The 19,266-nt window shown below is 37.4% G+C and overlaps 1 protein-coding gene across 2 annotated transcripts in view; it reads left to right on the top strand.

The window, feature by feature from the left end:
- The first annotated feature begins 673 nt into the window (after window positions 1-673).
- ASZ1 (ankyrin repeat, SAM and basic leucine zipper domain containing 1) overlaps window positions 674-19,266 on the top strand; it is an 80,044-nt gene continuing 61,451 nt past the window's right edge. For both annotated transcript variants that reach the window (XM_079931110.1, XM_079931109.1), the window contains exons 1-4: window positions 674-943; window positions 1,329-1,428; window positions 5,327-5,449; window positions 7,468-7,579. In XM_079931110.1, the coding sequence (XP_079787236.1) occupies window positions 839-943; window positions 1,329-1,428; window positions 5,327-5,449; window positions 7,468-7,579 (440 nt within the window). In that variant the 5' untranslated portion in view covers window positions 674-838. The remainder of the gene's footprint in view (window positions 944-1,328; window positions 1,429-5,326; window positions 5,450-7,467; window positions 7,580-19,266) is intronic.

Genomic DNA, 19,266 nt, shown 5'->3' with positions numbered 1-19,266 from the left:
GGCCATGGCTCACGGGCCCAGCCGCTCCGCGGCATGTGGGATCTTCCTGGTCCAGGGCTAGAACCCGTGTCCCCTGCATCGGCAGGCGGACTCTCATCCACTGCGCCACCAGGGAAGCCCTTCCCAACTGTTTTGATGCATTCTCTTCCCCACTCCTCCCTTTTCTTGATTATTTCCTTTAAGGCATCTACACTACCCATCTGGGGAGTGTTTGATGTTCCGAAATTTCTAAATCTACGATGAGATCCGAGATCCCATGAAATTTAAAGGACGAATTCTCCTGGTTCCTTTGTCAGCTCCCATTTATCTGCTGGCTCCTTGAACGTATGGGTGATGTTCCTCAGGGAGGTATTCTGGCCAACAGCATTGGCCAGGGGACGCATGTTTGATAGTGGATTTGGCAGGGGGACAGGTAAAGGGAATGGAAGCGAAAGCCTAGTCTTACGCGTCATTTAAATCCCCATTCTGCTCCTGCCACAAGTGGGGCATTCCTTAAAGAGCAAGAATTTCATTAAGCAAATACCCTAAAAAGAATGTACGGTAAGACCCCTGAAAGGAATTGGAAGCACTGGCCAGGAGATCAGCTCCGCTCGCCCCGCCACACTGACCACTTTTCCTCTCCCAAGGGCTTAACGACTGGCGGGAAGGAACCCGGTTCGCTGCGCGCGCTCACGCGCCTGCGCCTGAGGGCCCAAGGCCCCAACGCTAGCGCGTCGCGCTTGCCCGCACAGCCTTCCCGCGCAGCCTTACGCGCTCCGGTGCGCAGGCGCAGAGGGAGCAGGCGGGCGTGCGTGCGTGCGTGCGAGCGGCCGATTTTGTAGGGACCTGGGCGGCGGCCATGGCTGCAGGTCCCTTGCGCGGTCTGGCAGTGGCCGGTGGAGGCGAGAGTAGCGAGAGCGAGGATGACGGCTGGGAGATTGGGTATCTCGACCGGGCAGCTCAGGTAGCGAAAGAGGACTTGTCTTGGCCGCACCTGGATCGGTCTTCCCTGGCCATGAAACCTCTTACTTCCTCGCCTGTGTTTCCCTAATTTTTTTTCCAGTGTAAATACAGGCTTTCGGACTCCAAACCAATTCGCAGTTTCCCTACTGTGCTTTCCATCAAATGCGCTTCTTTAGGTTGTCGATGTAGCTCTTTGCTTAGGTTTGGACCCATCATAACCCAAAGATAATTTTAGTTATGAGTTAGTCACAAACTTTGGATGTTGCCTCCCCCCACCCCCACCCCCCAAAAAAAGATGTACCAAAACTCGATCATTATTGTTTCCCGATGCAGTGGAAATGAAAGTATGTGTAACAGGAAAATTTTTTAACTTTCTGCTTTTTTAGAAATTAAAAGGACCGTTAGCCATTGAAGAAAAGCATGAAACATTTAAGAAAGCTTTGACTACAGGAGATGTTTCATTGGTCGAGGAGCTCCTGGATTCTGGTGAGAATTAAGGGACAGTTTCAACCTAACACAGTTGTCTCAGTTCACAAGGGTTCCTTATTTTATTTATTTATTTATTTGTTTTGCGGTACGCGGGCCTCTCACTGTTGTGGCCTCTCCCGTTGCGGAGCATAGGCTCCGGACGCGCAGGCTCAGCGGCCACGGCTCACGGGACCAGCCGCTCCGCGGCATGTGGGATCTTCCCGGACCGGGGCAGGAACCCGTGTACCCTGCGTTGGCAGGCGGACTCTCAACCACTGCGCCACCAGGGAAGCCCCAGGGTTCCTTATTTTAAAAGGTTTGAGTTGTTTTTCTAATGGAAGCACAGTGAATGTTAGTATCTCAAGTGTCCTACATGTCTTACTGGACTCAGTTCTCTCTGCCTTATTTTCTTCCTCTAACACAAATTTGGAATGCCACACTGACACCGTCCATCAGTTCTTCCACCTCCTTCAAAAGGTCTAGTCTGACTAATCCTACCCCACTTTGATAATCCTTACTTACTTTGCTCAGCATTTACTTGTCTATAATTATTATTATGTGTTTCTCAAGAATTGTTTCTAGTTATGTACATTTTAGTTATGTTCTTTGCCTGTGTTGGTTGTGTCAGCGTGTGAATGAGAATGAAGTAGGAATCTATCTGGATACCTCTTCCAGCCTATCACCTACTCAGTGTGCTTCCTTGGGAAAGTCATTTGAACTCCCAGAGCATCTATTTCTTTATAAAAACATTATAATTCTGTCTTGGGTCCCATGACATTTTTCTGTGTATTAAATTAAATATTATTTTTTAAAATTACCTTGACATGGAAGTGTGAGTTGTTGATAATGACTGAAATTATCAAAGGAGTAACAAGCATCTACTGTCTACCTGTAAATACAAAACATTCACATACAAAATTGTATATAGCAAAATGTTTTTCTTCTATGCTAGAGATGCATGGTTTAGTGGAAAGTAAATCATTTTGGAAACAGTACAGTTCTGGGTTTGATTATTAGCCCTGCCACTTGATGGCTCTGTAATCTTGACCAATTTAGGAAACTTCCTAAACTTCAATTACCCCCTTTTAAAAACCGGGATGCATTGTATCAAAGGGTTTTTTTTGGGGGGGGGATTAAAATGAGAGACTATATACGGGTCTTAGAACATATAGGCATTATATAAATATTAGCCGTTGTAACAAGTAAGAAGGATCGTGTGGCTTTGTGGACAATGGAACTTGAATTTGTAATTAAAAAATTAAATTGAATAAAATTGGAATAATTGAAAGAGGCCGAATACTAGGATATGAACACGTGCAGGAGTGTGCATAGTGTTGGATGGGATGGAATAGGCAGAAATTTGTTTTAGAAAAGTGAGTTTGCCTTGGGAGTAGTGGGACTAGGTGCACTGAAGTGTTGGAGGCTCTTGAAAGGACTGAAAAGAGCCTACTGGTAAAGTGTTTCATCAGCCTTTTAAAATTTGTCTTTAATTACAAAAAAATTTTAACTTCCTTTTAAAAAAACAATAACAAATAGGTATAAGTAGAGAAACACCTTTGTCCCCACTTTCACCCGTATTACCTCTGAAGTCTCATTTTCACACGTAACTCTTGTTTTAGTATTTCCTGATTTCCTTCCAGATGTCATTATTTAACACTTTAAAAAATATTTTTACTTTTTTGCCTTTCAAAGCCATACGTATTCCTGCACCAGTTGGAAGTTTAATAAAAATATGAAACCTCCTTTTGAGTCAGCCATTTTTAGCAGTCTTTGGTTTTTGTTCTTCTGCTATGCACTAACATTTTCAGTTCTCTTTAAATTATTAAATATTTTAGACATTCAAAAATGTATGGCGACTTATCTTTTTCCCCCTGGAGATTACCACTCTCCTATAGTTGGTATTTATTATTCCTATGTACGTCTTTATACTTTTACTATATGTATATACCCCCAAACAATTTAGTGTTATTTTGAATGTCGTTGAGCTATAAAAATATATTGTGTCAATCCTTTTAAACTTATCTTTTTTGCAGTATGCTTAGAACATAATATGTGCTTAATAATTTACTTTTTTGAGCTTAGAGGTGATGATTATTAAGAATTTTTATACTAAAATGCCACATTTGCTTAGCCTTATCTTCACATCTTTTCCTTTTTACTTTTGCTGTCACAGTTTTGAGCAGTAAGGTCAATAAGGAAAGAATAATGAGAAAACAAAATGATCTTTTCTCTGATCTCATTCATATGCTTTCAGTTGCAGCAATTTAAAGAGGAAAATTTGTTAGAGAAGACAAGTTGGGTCAGCAGTATATATATATATATATATATATATATATATATATATATATATATATACACTAAGACAGTTTTCTGTTGTTTTCTCCTAGGAATTATCATGCACCTTATATCAATTAAAGTTAGACAATTGGGAATTTGACAAATATAGTCTTTCAGTAACTTAGTGTTCCTACAGAAAAAAAAGTGAGTTCTCCCTAACAAGTTTCCATTCCTTCAGTGATATGACCTTCATCTTTGCAGATGGAACACTTTAGAGCCAGAGACTACAACCTGTAAATTGTAAGGTATATATAAGGAAGCCTATATTCAGTGGTTTTGACATAGAAGTTTTCCTTCTTTGAAACAGAAAAACGTTCTTTTTTTTTTTTCTTTTCTTAAGATTAGCAGATATTTCTTAGGTTGAAGAGAGAGTTTGCCGCATACATCTTGATCTCTTTATAGCAAAGGCTTTACATAAATGTAATGGGTTATGTTCACTGCCTTTTTATAATCTTGTCCTTGTATCGTATCTTCTATGCTCCTCCCCAGTCTTAGATCCAAATCTAGATTAGTTCAACCATTTTTTTTTCTTTTTTATGTGACTAAACTAATCAGTGCTATCGGGGAAAATCAGATGACTTCGGGGATTTGTACCATTAATGATTTGTTTGAGGATTTTAAGGTCAGCTGGCTCTCATCATTTCTTAACAGTTACTATCCATCCCTTCCTGTCTCATTCTGGATGGTGGCTATTTAAAACTTTATCCTGCTCCTCAGGCCTGATATCTCTTCTGTGCCTCTCCTTATTCTAGCTCACTGTTTCGTTCATTTGTCCAAAGCAGAACTTGATAGTTATTTTCTATTTGTTCTTTTCCAACACTCCTCTTCCTCAAAGTAATTTTAAATTCCAATAACCCTGCCTTTGAAATGTCCTTTTGTATTTCTTCTTCTTTTTCTCTGCTGCCCTTGCTCTGACTTTTGCATGGACTTCCAGCCTCATAACCAGTTCTCCCTGCCTCCTATCCCACTCTCAGCAGTGGTACCTACATTTTCTTTATAATACGAGTATAATGGTGTAAATCCCTGGATCACAAAGTATAGTCTACATTTCTTAACCCTAACCTACCTTTTTAACCTTATGTTTGGCCAGTAACCCATGGTTAAATTTTGCGTTGGGAAGGAGGGTAAAGGAGTTTTAATAAGGAATATATTTGTTTACACAATATTGTTTACACAATATTTGTTAATATGTTTGCCACCATAGAGATGTATGATAATATTCTAACTAAAAAGACATTTTTTATCTGTGAAACTTTTCCCAACTGCCCTAGAGAGAAAAAGGAAGCATGTAAAAACCTGTTCTAATATAAATATATATTATATGAAAAAACATTTGACAGATTCAGTCTCTTGGAAAATAGTGAAACTGAAGTGAACTATAGTGAAACTGAAGTTAGCTTTTTTATCAAAGTTCATATATAATTTTCTATTTTTCTGAAGCCATTATTACCAAGAAATTCCCTTCCATTATAAAGTACACAGTGTATGTCACTATGTGAAGTACTTTAAACATATTAAGGTGACAGTGATTTTTTTTTTTGGTGGGGGAGGTTTTAAAACCTTGTCTTTATATTGACAGGCCTCAGTGTAGAGTTCAGCTTTCGCTATGGGTGGACTCCCCTTATGTATGCTGCCAGTGTTTCCAATGTAGCGCTGCTTCAGGTTCTGTTGGACAGAGGTGCTAATGCAAGCTTTGATAAGGGTAAGATGTTTTAAATATTTAAATATGTGAAAATGTACTTTGTATATTTCTCTGTTTAGAAGCCTAATTATATTCTGTTTGGGGGTGGTGATATATACTTTCCATGCTCTGTTTTCATATATTCACTTTAAACCTTTGCTCTTGAAAACAATTGTAATAAGGTTAAGATATTTGACGTAACTTAACTGATTATTTTTACTGTGATTTTCTTGATTCCCAAGCAGCTAATAAGCAAAGTGAAAAACATTAGTTTTTTTTAAAAAATCTTCCTATTAGTTATATTATATAAACAACATAAAAAACAAATTAGAAACCATAGATATTTTGAAAAACCTTCTATCCAAAGAGGTAGATTCCATTTATATTATCGTTATAAATGGTTGTGTTCTTACTATATACCTTTAACTTCTATGCTAGAGAGTTTTGGTTATTTTTAAGGTAAAATGCATTGAAAGAAAACACTGAAAAGCTGATAATTTAGTGGAAAATTGCTTGAAAATCAGTCTTTGGAATTTACAGCTCAACTCTGAATTATATCACGTAAAGTTGTTTCAAAGATAATTTATTAAATCCATTTGTTTCTGTCTTTGTCAGTAGTGCTTTGATTGCTTTTGAAGAATAAGAGTATATGTGCAAATGCTATTTAATTATTATATTGAATTACTGATTATTTTCTACAGGTTCCCAATAGACAATTCATTTCGTAATTCAGGTATAGGTTTCATTTTAGAATTAATTTTGTACTACATTAGATATTTGTAAAATCATTTCTGTTTTTTTCTCATTTATATATTTTATATAAATTCTTGTCTTATTGACAATTTTATGTTTAATCTGCTGCTGTGGTAGGTTTTTCTTATTATGTCATTTAAAAATATCACCCAGCGGAAAAAAAGAAAAATATCACCCAGGGACTTCCCTGGTGGTCCAGTGGTTAAGACTGCTCTCCCAATGCAGGGGGCACAGGTTCGATCCCTGGTTGGGGAACTAAGATCCCACATGCCACATGGCGTGGCCTAAAAAGAAAAAAAAAACAATCTCCCAATGAAAGCTATACTTAGAAATGAGATTTTTGAAAGTGTATAAAATGTTGTGCTCAAAAAACTGATTAATAGTTTTCTTTTTCTGCTTCTTGTAATAAGAGGAATACCTTTCAGTTATAAAACACTTTATATTTTGCCCAGCATGTTCACATAAATTATTTTATGTATCCCACAGACCCCCTCAGGTGGAGGGCAGGCTTTAGCTTCTTATATGTAAGTTAGGTCTACTAAGATATCACTGGAATCACAGTTTATCAGTGACAGAACTGGGACCAGAATCTATATTTCTATATTTGGTCAATATTGAACCACAAATGTAAACCATGGCTGGCATGACCTATTTTTAATTCCCCAATTCTTACTTGAGAATTGTTTTTTGTTTTGTTTGGGTTTTTAATTTACCCTGATCTCCACTGATGCCATAGAAGCCAAGGGAAGAAGAGTTTTAGGAAATGGGATGGGCTAAGAGAGATCAAGTAGAAAAGGACTAAAAAGAAACCAATACATGTAGCAGTTAGGACATCTTCAGTAGGATGGTTTGGGCGTAAGCCAGATTTCAGTGAGTGGTCAAATGAGTGAGAACTAAAGAAGTGAAATCAGAGAATATCAATCATTGTTTTTTAACCATGTGTTCAAGGCATACTTTAATCAACCAAAAACTATTCAACTCCAGGCAGTAAATCTGCACAGAGCTCATGCTCTGAACCACTTTCCTATTCTCTTGAAGAAATGAGAATAGGGAAAGGAAATTAGTAAATGAATTGTAGATATACTTTGGAAATTGATAGTTCATCCCTGAGCTCATTTTTTGGTGAAGGAATACAAAGTTATCCGCTAAGAACAAGAGATTTGGAAATAGGTTATAGAATTTTAAGAATGCAGTAAATATTTAGAATCTTTTGAATGATAAAAGAAGTTAATTAGATACACTTTCTGATGTGTGTGGGGTTTTCCTCACCTTTCCTTTCACTATAGATAAGCAAACTATTTTGATAACTGCATGTTCTGCTCATGGCTCAGAGGAACAGATCTTGAAGTGTGTAGAGCTACTACTTTCAAGAAATGCTGATCCAAATGTTGCTTGTAGGTAAGAACCTTACCATTTGTTCAAAAATGATGAAGATACTTTTCTTTGATTATCAGCCTTTTGTTTGATTATGTTAAACACTTGACAGCATGATTTTTTAAACATCATGAGCAGTGTGTGTTTACTTGGCCACATAGCTGATGAATGAAAATAAGTCATAAGGTCATGGTTCCAATTGTACAAGAATATCAAAGGAAGGGCATGTCATTAAAGTAGTCTTTCAATTTTTAATATTTAGAGGAATGTCCTAAGAAGTTGAATGAGAGGGAAAGTACGACAATAAACTGTATCATTTTCCTTTGAATTACACACTCAAAAGAATATGATAATTGAGCTATAATAGTAAAGCCTCTTAGTATTCTCTCTATAAAGCACAGACCCACTAAACAATTTACACAGATACTATGAATTCCAAAATAATATATCAAAATGTTTCCATTTTCCCAAGACTTTTCCAGTTAACTATATTATATATGTAATAGTGCCTAGATGCATAGAAGATAAGCAGTGAACATATCTTGCATCTGTTAAAATGTCAATAATAAAAAAAAAATGAATCATATTATTTCAAATTTCTATCACTGACTTCCTTCTTGTCTGGCTCCAACTTCCTATTAAAGCTCTTTCTGTTTTATTTAATCTTCAAAATGAAGCAAGAGGGAAGTAGCCCATCCAATAGAAAATGTCTAGTGTGAATAGAATTATAATGCCTGATATATAGAAGTAACTACGCTTTACTCTGGAAGTTATTTTCTAATTTAGCTTAGTTTCTGTGACCTGTATAGCAGCTCTGGAAGGTACTGTACAGCTGTAGATAATTCCCAGATCTTTTCTGAGGCAGAGATTTTGATTTAGTAGAGTGGTTCAAGCAAGGTCTATTTGGTCCTCCAGTGGATTTGTGGCAAAGCCTGGAGACTTTTTTTTTTTTTTTGGCTGCATTGGGTCTTCGTTGCTGCACGCAGGCTTTCTGTAGTTGTGGCAAATTGGGGCTACTCTTCGTGGGGGGGCACAGGCTTCTCATTGTGGTGGCTTCTCTTGTTGCAGAGCATGGGCTCTACACACACGGGCTTCAGTAGTTGCAGCACTCAGGCTCAGCAGTTCCAGCACGCGGGCTCTAGAGCGCAGGCTCAGTAGCTGTGGCACGGGGGCTTAGCTGCTCCGTGGCATCTTCCCAGCCCAGGGCTCGAACCGTGACCCCTGCATTGGCAGGTGGATTCTTAACCATGGTTCCACCAGGGAAGTCCCTGGAGACATTTTTGATTGTCACATCTGGGAGACACTGCTGGCATCTTATGGATAGAGGCCAGGGATGCTACTAAACATCCTACAATGTGTAGGACAGCCCCTCAAAACAAAGAATTGCCCATCCCAAAATGTCAAAAGTGCCAAGCTTGAAAAATCCAGTGTGAGAAAAGTCAAAGCTTATGGAGTGGATAATCAGTATTTAACAAATTAAGATTTAAAAGGAACCGGGAAAGAAACTACCTGCGAATTCTTAGCAAATCAATTCACAGGAACTTTTATTCTCTCATTTACAATATAATCCCTAGTTAGGTATACCTTTTGAATCTGATTATACCTTGAAATTAGGAACTCCAGGATACCTTACTGAAGTAAACTTCAACAGGTGCTGTAATTTTTTTTTATTGTTGAATTTTATTTATTTATTTTTTCATACTGCAGGTTCTTATTAGTCATCAATTTTATACACATCAGTGTATACATGTCAATCCCAATGGCCCAATTCAGCACACCACCATGCCCACCCCACCGCGGCTTTCCCCGCTTCGTGTCCATACGTTTGTTCTGTATGTCTGTGTCTCAACTTCTGCCCTGCAAACCGGTTCATCTGTACCATTTTTCTAGGTTCCACATACATGCATTAATGTACGATATTTGTCTTTCTCTTTCTTACTTACTTCACTCTGTATGACAGTCTCTAGATCCATCCACGTCTCAACAAATGACTCAATTTCGTTCCTTTTTATGGCTGAGTAATATTCCATTGTATATATATACCACATCTTCTTTATCCATTCGTGTGTCGATGGGCATTTAGGTTGCTTCCATGACCTGGCTATTGTAAATAGTGCTGCAATGAACATTGGGGTGCATGTATCTTTTTGAATTATGGTTTTCTCTGGGTATATGCCCCAGAGTGGGATTGCTGGGTCATATGGTAATTCTAATTTTAGATTTTTAAGGAACCTCCATACTGTTCTCCATAGTGGCTGTATCAATTTACATTCCCAGCAGTGCTGCAAGAGGGTTCCCTTTTCTCCACACCCTCTCCAGCATTTGTTGTTTGCAGATTTTCTGATGATGCCCATTCTAACTGGTGCAAGGTGATACCCCATTGTAGTTTTGATTTGCATTTCTTTAATAATTAGTGATGGTGAGCAGCTTTTCATGTGCTTCTTGGCCATCTGTATGTCTTCTTTGGAGAAATGTCTATCTAGGTCTTCTGACCATTTTTGGATTGGGTTGTTTGTTTCTTTAATGTTGAGTTGCATGAGCTGTTTATATATTTTGGAGATTAATCCTTTGTCCGTTGATTCATTTGCAACTGTTTTCTCCCATTCTGAGGGTTGTCTTTTCATCTTGTTTATGGTTTGCTTTGCTTTGCAAAAGCTTTGAAGTTTCATTAGGTCCCATTTGTTTATTTTTGTTTTTATTTCCATTACTCTAGGAGGTGGATCAAAAAAGATCTTGCTGTGATTTATGCCAAAGAGTGTTCTTCCTATGTTTTCCTCTAAGAGTTTTATAGTGTTCCGTCTTACATTTAGGTCTCGATTCCATTTTGAGTTTATTTTTGTTTATGGTGTTAGAGAGTGTTCTAAATTCATTCTTTTACATGTAGCTGTCTAGTTTTCCCAGCACCATTTATTGAAGAGACTCTATTTTCTCCATTGTATATCCTAGCTTCCTTTGTCATAGATTAGTTGACCATAGGTGCGTGTGTTTATCTCTGGGCTTTCTATCTTGTTCCATTGATCTATGCTTCTGTTTTTGTGCCAGTACCATATTGTCTTGATTACTGTAGCTTTGTAGTATAGTCTGAAGTGAGGGAGTCTGATTCCTCCAGCTCCGTTTTTTTCCCTCAAGACTGCTTTGGCTATTTGGGGTCTTTTGTGTCTCCATAAAAATTTTAAGATTTTTTGTTCTAGTTCCATAAAAAATGCCATTTGATTTTTGATAGGGATTGCATTGAATCTGTAGATTGCTTTGGGTAGTAGAGTCATTTTCACAATATTGTTTCTTCCAATCCAAGAACATGGTATATCTCTCCGTCTGTTTGTATCATCTTTAATTTCTTTCATCAGTGTCTTATAGTTTTCTGCATACAGGCTTTTTGTCTCCCTAGGTAGGTTTATTCCTAGGTATTTTATTCTTTTTGTTGCAGTGGTAAATGAGAGTGTTTCCTTAATTTCTCTTTCAGGTTTTTCATCATTAGTGTATAGGAATGCAAGAGATTTCTGTGCATTAATTTTGTATCCTGCAACATTTCCAAATTGATTGATTAGCTCTAGTACTTTTCTGATGGCATCGTTAGGATTCTCTATGTATAGTATCATGTCATCTGCAAACAGTGACAGTTTTACCTCTTCTTTTCCTATTTGTATTCCTTTTATTTCTTTTCTTCTCTGATTGCCGTGGCTAGGACTTCCAAAACTATGTTGAATAATAGTGGTGAGAGTGGATATCCTTATCTTGTTCCTGATCTTAGAGGAAATGCTTTCAGTTTTTCACCATTGAGAATGATGTTTGCTGTGGGTTTGTCATATATATGGCCTTTATTATTTTGAGGTAGGTTCCCTCTATGCCCACTTTCTGGAGAGTTTTTATCATAAGTGGGTGTTGAATTTTGTCAAAAGCTTTTTCTGCATCTACTGAGATGATCATATGGTTTTTATTCTTCAGTTTGTTAATATGGTGCATCACATTGATTAATTTGCGTATATTGAAGAATCCTTGCATCCCTGGGATAAAACCCACTGGATCATGGTGTATGATCCTTTTAATGTACTGTTGGATTCTGTTTGCTAGTATTTTGTTGAGGATTTTTGCGTCTATATTCATCAGTGACATTGATCTGTAATTTCCTTTTTTTGTAGTATCTTTGTCTGCTTTTGGTGTCAGGGTGATGGTGGCCTCATAGAATGAGTTTGGGAGTGTTCCTCTGCAATTTTTTGAAAGAGTCTGAGAAGGATGGGTGTTAGCTCTTCTCTAAATGTTTGATAGAATTCACCTGTGAAGCCGTCTGGTCCTGGACTTTTGTTTGTTGGAAGATTTTTAATCACAGTTTCAATTTAATTACTTGTGAATGGTCTGTTCGTATTTTCTATATCTCCCTGGTTCAGTCTTGGAAGGTTATACCTTTCTAAGAATTTGTCCATTTCTTCCAGCTTGTTCATTTTATTGGCGTAGAGTTGCTTGTAGTAGTCTCTTAGGATGCTTTGTATTTCTGCGGTGTCTGTTGTAACTTCTCCTTTTTCATTTCTAATTTTATTGATTTGAGTCCTCTCCCTCTTTTTCTTGATGATTCTTGGTAATTGTTTGCCAATTTTGTTTATCTTCTCAAAGAACCAGCGTTTAGTTTTATTGATCTTTGCTGTTGTTTTCTTTGGTTCTATTTCATTTATTTCTGCTCTGATCTTTATGATTTCTTTCCTTCTGCTAACTTTGGGTTTTGTTTGTTGTTCTTTTTCTAGTTCCTTTAGGTGTAAGTTTAGATAGTTTATTTGAGATTTTTCTTGTTTCTTGAGGTAGGCTTGTATAGCTATAAACTTCCCTCTTAGAACTGCTTTTGCTGCATCCCATAGGTTTTGGAAGATTGTGTTTTCATTGTCATTTGTCTCTAGCTATTTTTTAATTTCCTCTTTGATTTCTTTAGTCATCTCTTGGTTATTTAGTAACGTATTGTTTAGCCTCCATGTGTTTGTGTTTTTTACGTTTTTTTCCCTGTAATTCATTTCTGATCTCATAGCGTTGTGGTCAGAAACGATGCTTGATATGATTTCAATTTTCTTAAATTTACTGAGGCTTGATTTGTGACCCAAGATGTGATCTATCCTGGAGAATGTTCCATGTGCACTTGAGAAGAAAGTGTAATCTGCTGTTTTTGGATGGAATGTCCTATAAATATCAATTACATCTATCTGGTCTATTGTGTCATTTAAAGCTTCTGTTTCCTTATTTATTTTCATTTTGGATGATCTGTCCATTGGTGTAAGTGAGGTATTAAAGTCCCCTATTATTATTGTGTTATTGTTGACTTCCTCTTTTATAGCTGTTAGTAGTTGCGTTATGTATTGAGGTGCTCCTATGTTGGGTGCATAAATATTTACAATTCTTATATCTTCTTCTTGGCGTGATCCCTTGATCATTATGTGGTGTCCTTCCTTGTCTCTTGTAACATTCTTTATTTTAAAGTCTATTTTATCTGATATGAGTATTGCTACTCCAGCTTTCTTTTGATTTCCATTTGTGTGGAATATCATTTTCCATCCCCTCACTTTCAGTCTGTATGTGTCCCTAGGTCTGAAGTGGGTCTCTTGTAGACAGCATATATATGGGTCTTGTTTTTGTATCCATTCAGCCAGCCTGTGTCCTTTGGTTGGAGCATTTAATCCATTCATGTTTCAGGTAATTATCAATATGTATGTTCCTATGACCATTTTCTTAATTGTTTTGGGTTTGTTTTTGTAGGTCCTTTTCTTCTATTGTGTTTTCCACTTAGAGAAGTTCCTTTAGCCTTTGTTGTAGAGCTGGTTTGGTGGTGCTGAATTCTCTTAGCTTTTGCTTGTCTGTAAAGCTTTTGATTTCTCCATTGAAAATGAATTAGATCCTTGCTGGGTAGAGTAATCTTGGTTGTAGGTTCTTCCCTTTCATCACTTTAAGTATATCATGCGTCTCCCTTCTGGCTTGTAGAGTTTCTGCTGAGAAGTCAGCTGTTAACCTTATGGGAGTTCCCTTCTATGTTATTTGTCATTTTTCCCTTGCTGCTTTCAATAATTTTTCTTTGTCTTTAATTTTTGCCAATTTGATTACTATGTGTCTCAGCGTGTTCCTCCTTGGGTTTATCCTGTATGGGACTCTCTGCATTTCCTGGACTTGGGTGGCTATTTCCTTTCCCATGTTAGGGAATTTTTTTGACTATAATCTCTTCAGATATTTTCTCTGGTTCTTTCTCTCTCTCTCTTCTCCTTCTGGGACCCCTATAATGCGAATATTGTTGTGTTTAATGTTGTCCCAGAGGTCTCTTAGGCTGTCTTCATTTCTTTTCATTCTTTATTCTGTTCCGCAGCAGTGAATTTCACCATTCTGTCTTCCAGGTAACTTATCCGTTCTTCTGCCTCAGTTATTCTGCTATTGATTTCTTCTAGTGTAGTTTTCATTTCAGTTATTGTATTGTTCATCTCTGTTTGTTCTTTAATTCTTCTAGGTCTTCGTTAAACATTTCTTGCATCTTCTCGATCTTTGCCTCCATTCTTTCTCCGAAGTCCTGGATCATCTTCACTATCATTATTCTGAATTCTTTTTCTGGAAGGTTGCCTATCTCCACTTCATTTAGTTGTTTTTCTGGGGTTTTATCTTGTTCCTTCATCTGGTACATAGCCCTCTGCCTTTTCATCTTGTCTGTCTTTCTGTGAATGTGGTTTTTGTTCCACAGGCTGCAGGATTGTAGTTCTTCCTTCTACTGTCTGCCCTCTGAGGTGCTGTAATTTTGATTTGTACTTTTAGCAATGGCTTATGATAAGACTTGCCTCTCTGGATTCTTGGAAAATTGTTTTTTGTTGGTGCTGTTCAATTTTTGTTCCTACTTCTACAAGATACTATAGATATTGAAGTCTTTAACCCTCCCAGTCACTTACTATCTTGTAAACACATTAAAGGAGAAGCCAAGCAAATCACTGTCAGACTATTCTATTTCCTTAAGAACTAGAAGGTGTCTTCTAGATACATAGGGAATATTTGGAAAAAACATATTTCATTTGAATTAAAATAACACAAGGTTAGAATCTCAAGCTAAAAGTATAAGGCAACCACACAATTTCAAAACTCAAACTCTAGAGAATTTGCTGAATTTGAAAGAGTATAAGATATAGATTTGTATGTGGTCAACTAAAATAAATAGAGAATTCTACAGCATGGCTGAAGAAAAGAGTAATCTGCATCTAATTAACAAATGTGAAAAATACCTGAAAAAACAAACTATTCAACTGCTTTTATTTTAATGCTCAAATAAAGCAATAAAATGATTAAATTGTGTTTTCTTGCAGAAAAAGGATCTTGATAGAGCTAAAAAGAGAATAAGTCATGGCAAATAGTGCTGTTAGGCTGCAGATTTTATACGGATAGCATTAGTGGACCTACGGGGATAGCATGCTGGCAGTGTAAAGAAAAAAATCTCAGGACACAGGAGAGTACAGTGAGATTTGGGGGAATTTTAGAGGTAATTCATTAGCAGTGGCAAAAATTGAAACCTATTAGAAGGTTGGGAGTTTTAGTCTCATGTACAAAATGCCAGAAAATATAAGGGTTATGTGAGGGAACTCCTGTTCAGTTAAAACATGTTTAGATGAATTTACTTTCAAGCTGTTGACATAGCCTGTTTTGTTGAACAGTTCTTCTGCTAACAGAAATTACCTCTCAAGAAAAAGAGGGGGAAGAGTCAGCCATAAAACATAAATGCATAGTTTTTGTGAAAGCTTGATGGTCATATACTTGCCAGCTGCAAAGGAAGTTGACCTGTAACTACTTTTTTTTTTTAACTAAAATGAGATCAGTAGTCTTGTTCCATGAAGTTAAAGTAATAGAAAAGTCTTTAGAGATCAGCCTCTAATCTAGAACACAGAAGTCTCATTTTCGATATATAAAGTAGCATGGAAGCCCTTCTGTATTCTATGGATATAACATAAAAGACAGGCTTAGTTTGCATAGAATATGGAAAAAAGAAAAAGAGGGTTTTTACCAGTATTAGAAGCAGGAAAATAATTCTAGATCTTATAATGGAAGTGAATCACTTAAATGTACCACTTGGTTCTGTTTCCACTAAAATTGAATAGAAGAATAAAAATTAAGAAGAAACTGTTGAACTCCCTATACTTAATTAATTAGAGGTCTTGCTGAATGGTACTGAGGAAATTGCATAGTAAAGATTTTTATTGTATGTAATTTACATACAGTGAAATATTCAGATTTTCAGTATACAGTTGGATCAGTTTTGACAAACACACATTTGTGTAACTCACACCCCAACATGGAAAATTTCTGTCATCCCAGAAAGTTCCTTCATGCCCCTCCCCAGTGCTCTGGAACTTACTTCTTTTTTATTTTTTTGCTGTGTTGGGTCTTAGTTGCGGCAGGTGGGCTCTTCGTTGAGGCATGCAGGCTCTTTGTTGCAGAGCGAGCTTCTCTCTACTTGTGGCGTGTGGGTTTTCTCTCTCTACTTGTGGCGCTCAGGCTCCAGGGTGCATGGGCTCTGTAGTTTGCTGCATGTGGGCTCTCTTGCTGAGGTGCCTGAGCTCAGCAGTTGTGGCATGCGGGCTTAGTTGCCCGACCAGTGATTAAACCCGTGTCCCCTGCATTGGAAGGTGGTTTCTTTACCACTGGACCACCAGCGAAGTCCCTGGAACTTACATCTATCACTATAAATTATTTTTTGCTATTCTAAAATGTTACATAAATATAATTATACAGAATATTTTCACTCAGGATAACGTTTCAAAGATTTATCCATGTTGTGTGTATCAAAAATTTGTTCCTGGGCTTCCCCTGTGGTGCAGTGGTTGAGAGTCCGCCTGCCGATGCAGGGGAGACGGGTTTGTGCCCCAGTCCAGGAAGATCCCACATGCCGCAGAGCGGCTGGGCCTGCTGAGCCTGTGCATCGGAGCCTGTGCTCCGCAACAGGAAGGGCCACAGCAGTGAGAGACCCGCATACCACAGAAAAAAAAAAAAAAAATTGTTCCTTTTTGAACCCTCTTGCACTGTTGGTGGGAATGTAAATTGATACAGCCACTATGGAGAACAGTATGGAGGTTCCTTAAAAAACTAAAAATAGAACTACCATATGACCCAGCAATCCCACTACTGGGCATATACCATGCGAAAACCATAATTCAAAAAGAAACATGTACCACAATGTTCATTGCAGCACTATTTACAATAGCCAGGACATGGAAGCAACCTAAGTGTCCATTGACAGATGAATGGATAAAGAAGATGTGGCACATATATACAATGGAATATTAGCCATAAAAAGAAACGAAATTGAGTTATTTGTAGTGAGGTGGATGGACCTAGAGTCTGTCATACAGAATGAAGTAAGTCAGGAAGAGAAAAACAAATACCGTATGCTAACACATATATATGGAATCTAAAAAATAAAAAGCTTCTGATGAACCTAGGGGTAGGACAGGAATAAAGACACAGATGTCGAGAATGGACTTGAGGACACTGGGAGGGGGAAGGGTAAGCTAGGATGAAGTGAGAGAGTAGCATTAACATATATACACTACCAAATGTAAAATCGATAGCTAGTGGGAAGCAGCTGGGAGATCAGGGAGATCAGCTGGGTGCTTTGTGACCACCTAGAGGGGTGGAATAAGGAGGGTGGGAGGGAGATGTAAGAGGGAGGGGATATGGGGATATGTGTATACATATAGCTGATTCACTTTGTTATTGTAACATTGTAACTTTCCTTTTTATTGCTGAGCTTCCATTGTATGGAAATTCTGTACTAATTTAAAGAGATGTGATGAAGTCTTTATGGCCTGACAAAAATAGCTGACTCAATCAGGCAGAAAATTGATTGGCTTGGAAATTGAAAGAAAAGACAGAATAGTATATTTAAAAGACTGTGAAATTATTAAAATACTTCAGTAGGCAGAATTGAAAGCATACTATGGCTTGCTCTGTGCTAAGGCAGCATGAGTGCAGACAACATAGTGCATGATTCTGTATCCCTAGCAGCTCCTGGTATTAGGTCCAAGCACCTGTAGCCAGCCCTTAGCTTGTCTTTCCACAGTGTTTTTTGATCTCACTCCTTTCTTCAATTCTCCCCAGATTCCTGTGTCTTTTCCTCTAACGTTTAAACTATTAAGTCCTACCTATCGCCCCCTTTTTTTTTTAATTTTTAAAATTGTGGTAAAATATTTATAACATGAAAGTTGCCATTTTAACCATTTTTAAGTGTACAGTTTAGTGTATTTTTTGACTAAACGTTTGCCCCAGGTATTTGAAGCTTTGCAGTCTTTTTGAGCGATGCCCGCTTTTCTAGATTGAGTTGTGAGTTAAACTAAATAGACGAGCATCTTGTCAGTTCTTCAGGTAGCTGTGACTGTCTGCTTCTTTGTTTTACCTGCTGAATGCTTATTGGTGTTTGTTGTTTGATTTGGTTCAGCAAGCCATTTGTGTATGTGTGCTGAACGTCAATATTTGCCATCAATATTTGCTGAACGTCACTAATTGCTCTTATATCATTTTCAGGGTTTCTTTTACTTTCTTAGCCATTCTAGTTCATTGTTATGGTGAACGTTTAATAATATTCATATTTATTAGATAAAGGTTATTTAAAAGAGCAACTCTCGTCTGCTTTGAAGTTTTATGTTGTTCCCAAATTTTGTATGCAAAGTAGACTTTCAAATCTGCTAGTACATTTGATTCCTAGGTGTCCATGTATTTTGGCAAATTTTTCTTAGTTTCTTCCAACATTTCTCTGTTTCATCTTGAAAATGGCTAATGAACAAAACACCAATTTAATGTGGTAGGTATTATTAAGGTATCTCCATCTGCCACTTCAAGCATTATTATGACAAGCTTCTAAATGTGGGGTTGGTGCCTCAGTTCTGGAGAAGTCTCATCCATTATCTCTTTAAATATTACCTCTGCCCTGTTCTTTTCTCTGTTTCTGGGTCTCTGATTGCATATCTGTTAGACCTCACTGTATCCTCAGTGTCTGTCTTCTTTATTCTCCATCTTTTTGTTTCACTGTGCCACATTCTGGGTAATAGCTTCTAATCTGCCTTGTAGGTCATTGAATCTCATTTCACGTGCTTCTAATTTATTGTTAAACTCATCAATTGAGTTCATAATTTCAGTTATTTTTTTATTTCTAGAAATTGTTTGATTCTTTTTAAAACTGGCAGTGTTATAAAGAAGTTATAAACTATTATTGTTATAAAGAAGTTTATAGCTGCTTGTTCCCTGAAAATATTTTCAGGCTCTAAATAAAACTTCTTTAATATGGTAAACATATAGTCTAGATGTAACAGTTATAGTATTTGGGATCTTTGTGGGTTTGTCTCTGTTAGCAGTAGTTTCTTATGCTTCTCACTCATGACTAGGTGCTAGTCATTAGATTTTAAAACTTACTTGTTGGAATAATATGAGGCCTCGGATGATCCATCAGAGAGGATTTTGTATATTTCTTAAAGGTGCCTAGGGCACTATCAGTCCAGGACTCATGTAATCTAAGTTCAGCGGTTGAAGTTCCCTGGACCATTTTGGTGATGTAAATTAAACCTAAACAGCTGGTTTATTTGTTTCATCCTTACCCTAAAGGTACTTAGAGTCCCAGATTAATGTGTCTTGAGTATGGTTTAGTAAACTCTCTACTTTGTATAGGCCCAGTGCTTTGAATTTTGTTCATCTTGAAGTTTGAAGCCACCAAAGCCACAGCTCAA

The sequence above is a fragment of the Stenella coeruleoalba genome (assembly GCF_951394435.1).
Source record: "Stenella coeruleoalba genome assembly, chromosome: 9".
In the NCBI taxonomy this organism is placed as follows: domain Eukaryota; kingdom Metazoa; phylum Chordata; class Mammalia; order Artiodactyla; family Delphinidae; genus Stenella; species Stenella coeruleoalba.
This window is presented reverse-complemented; position numbering and strand designations above follow the sequence as displayed.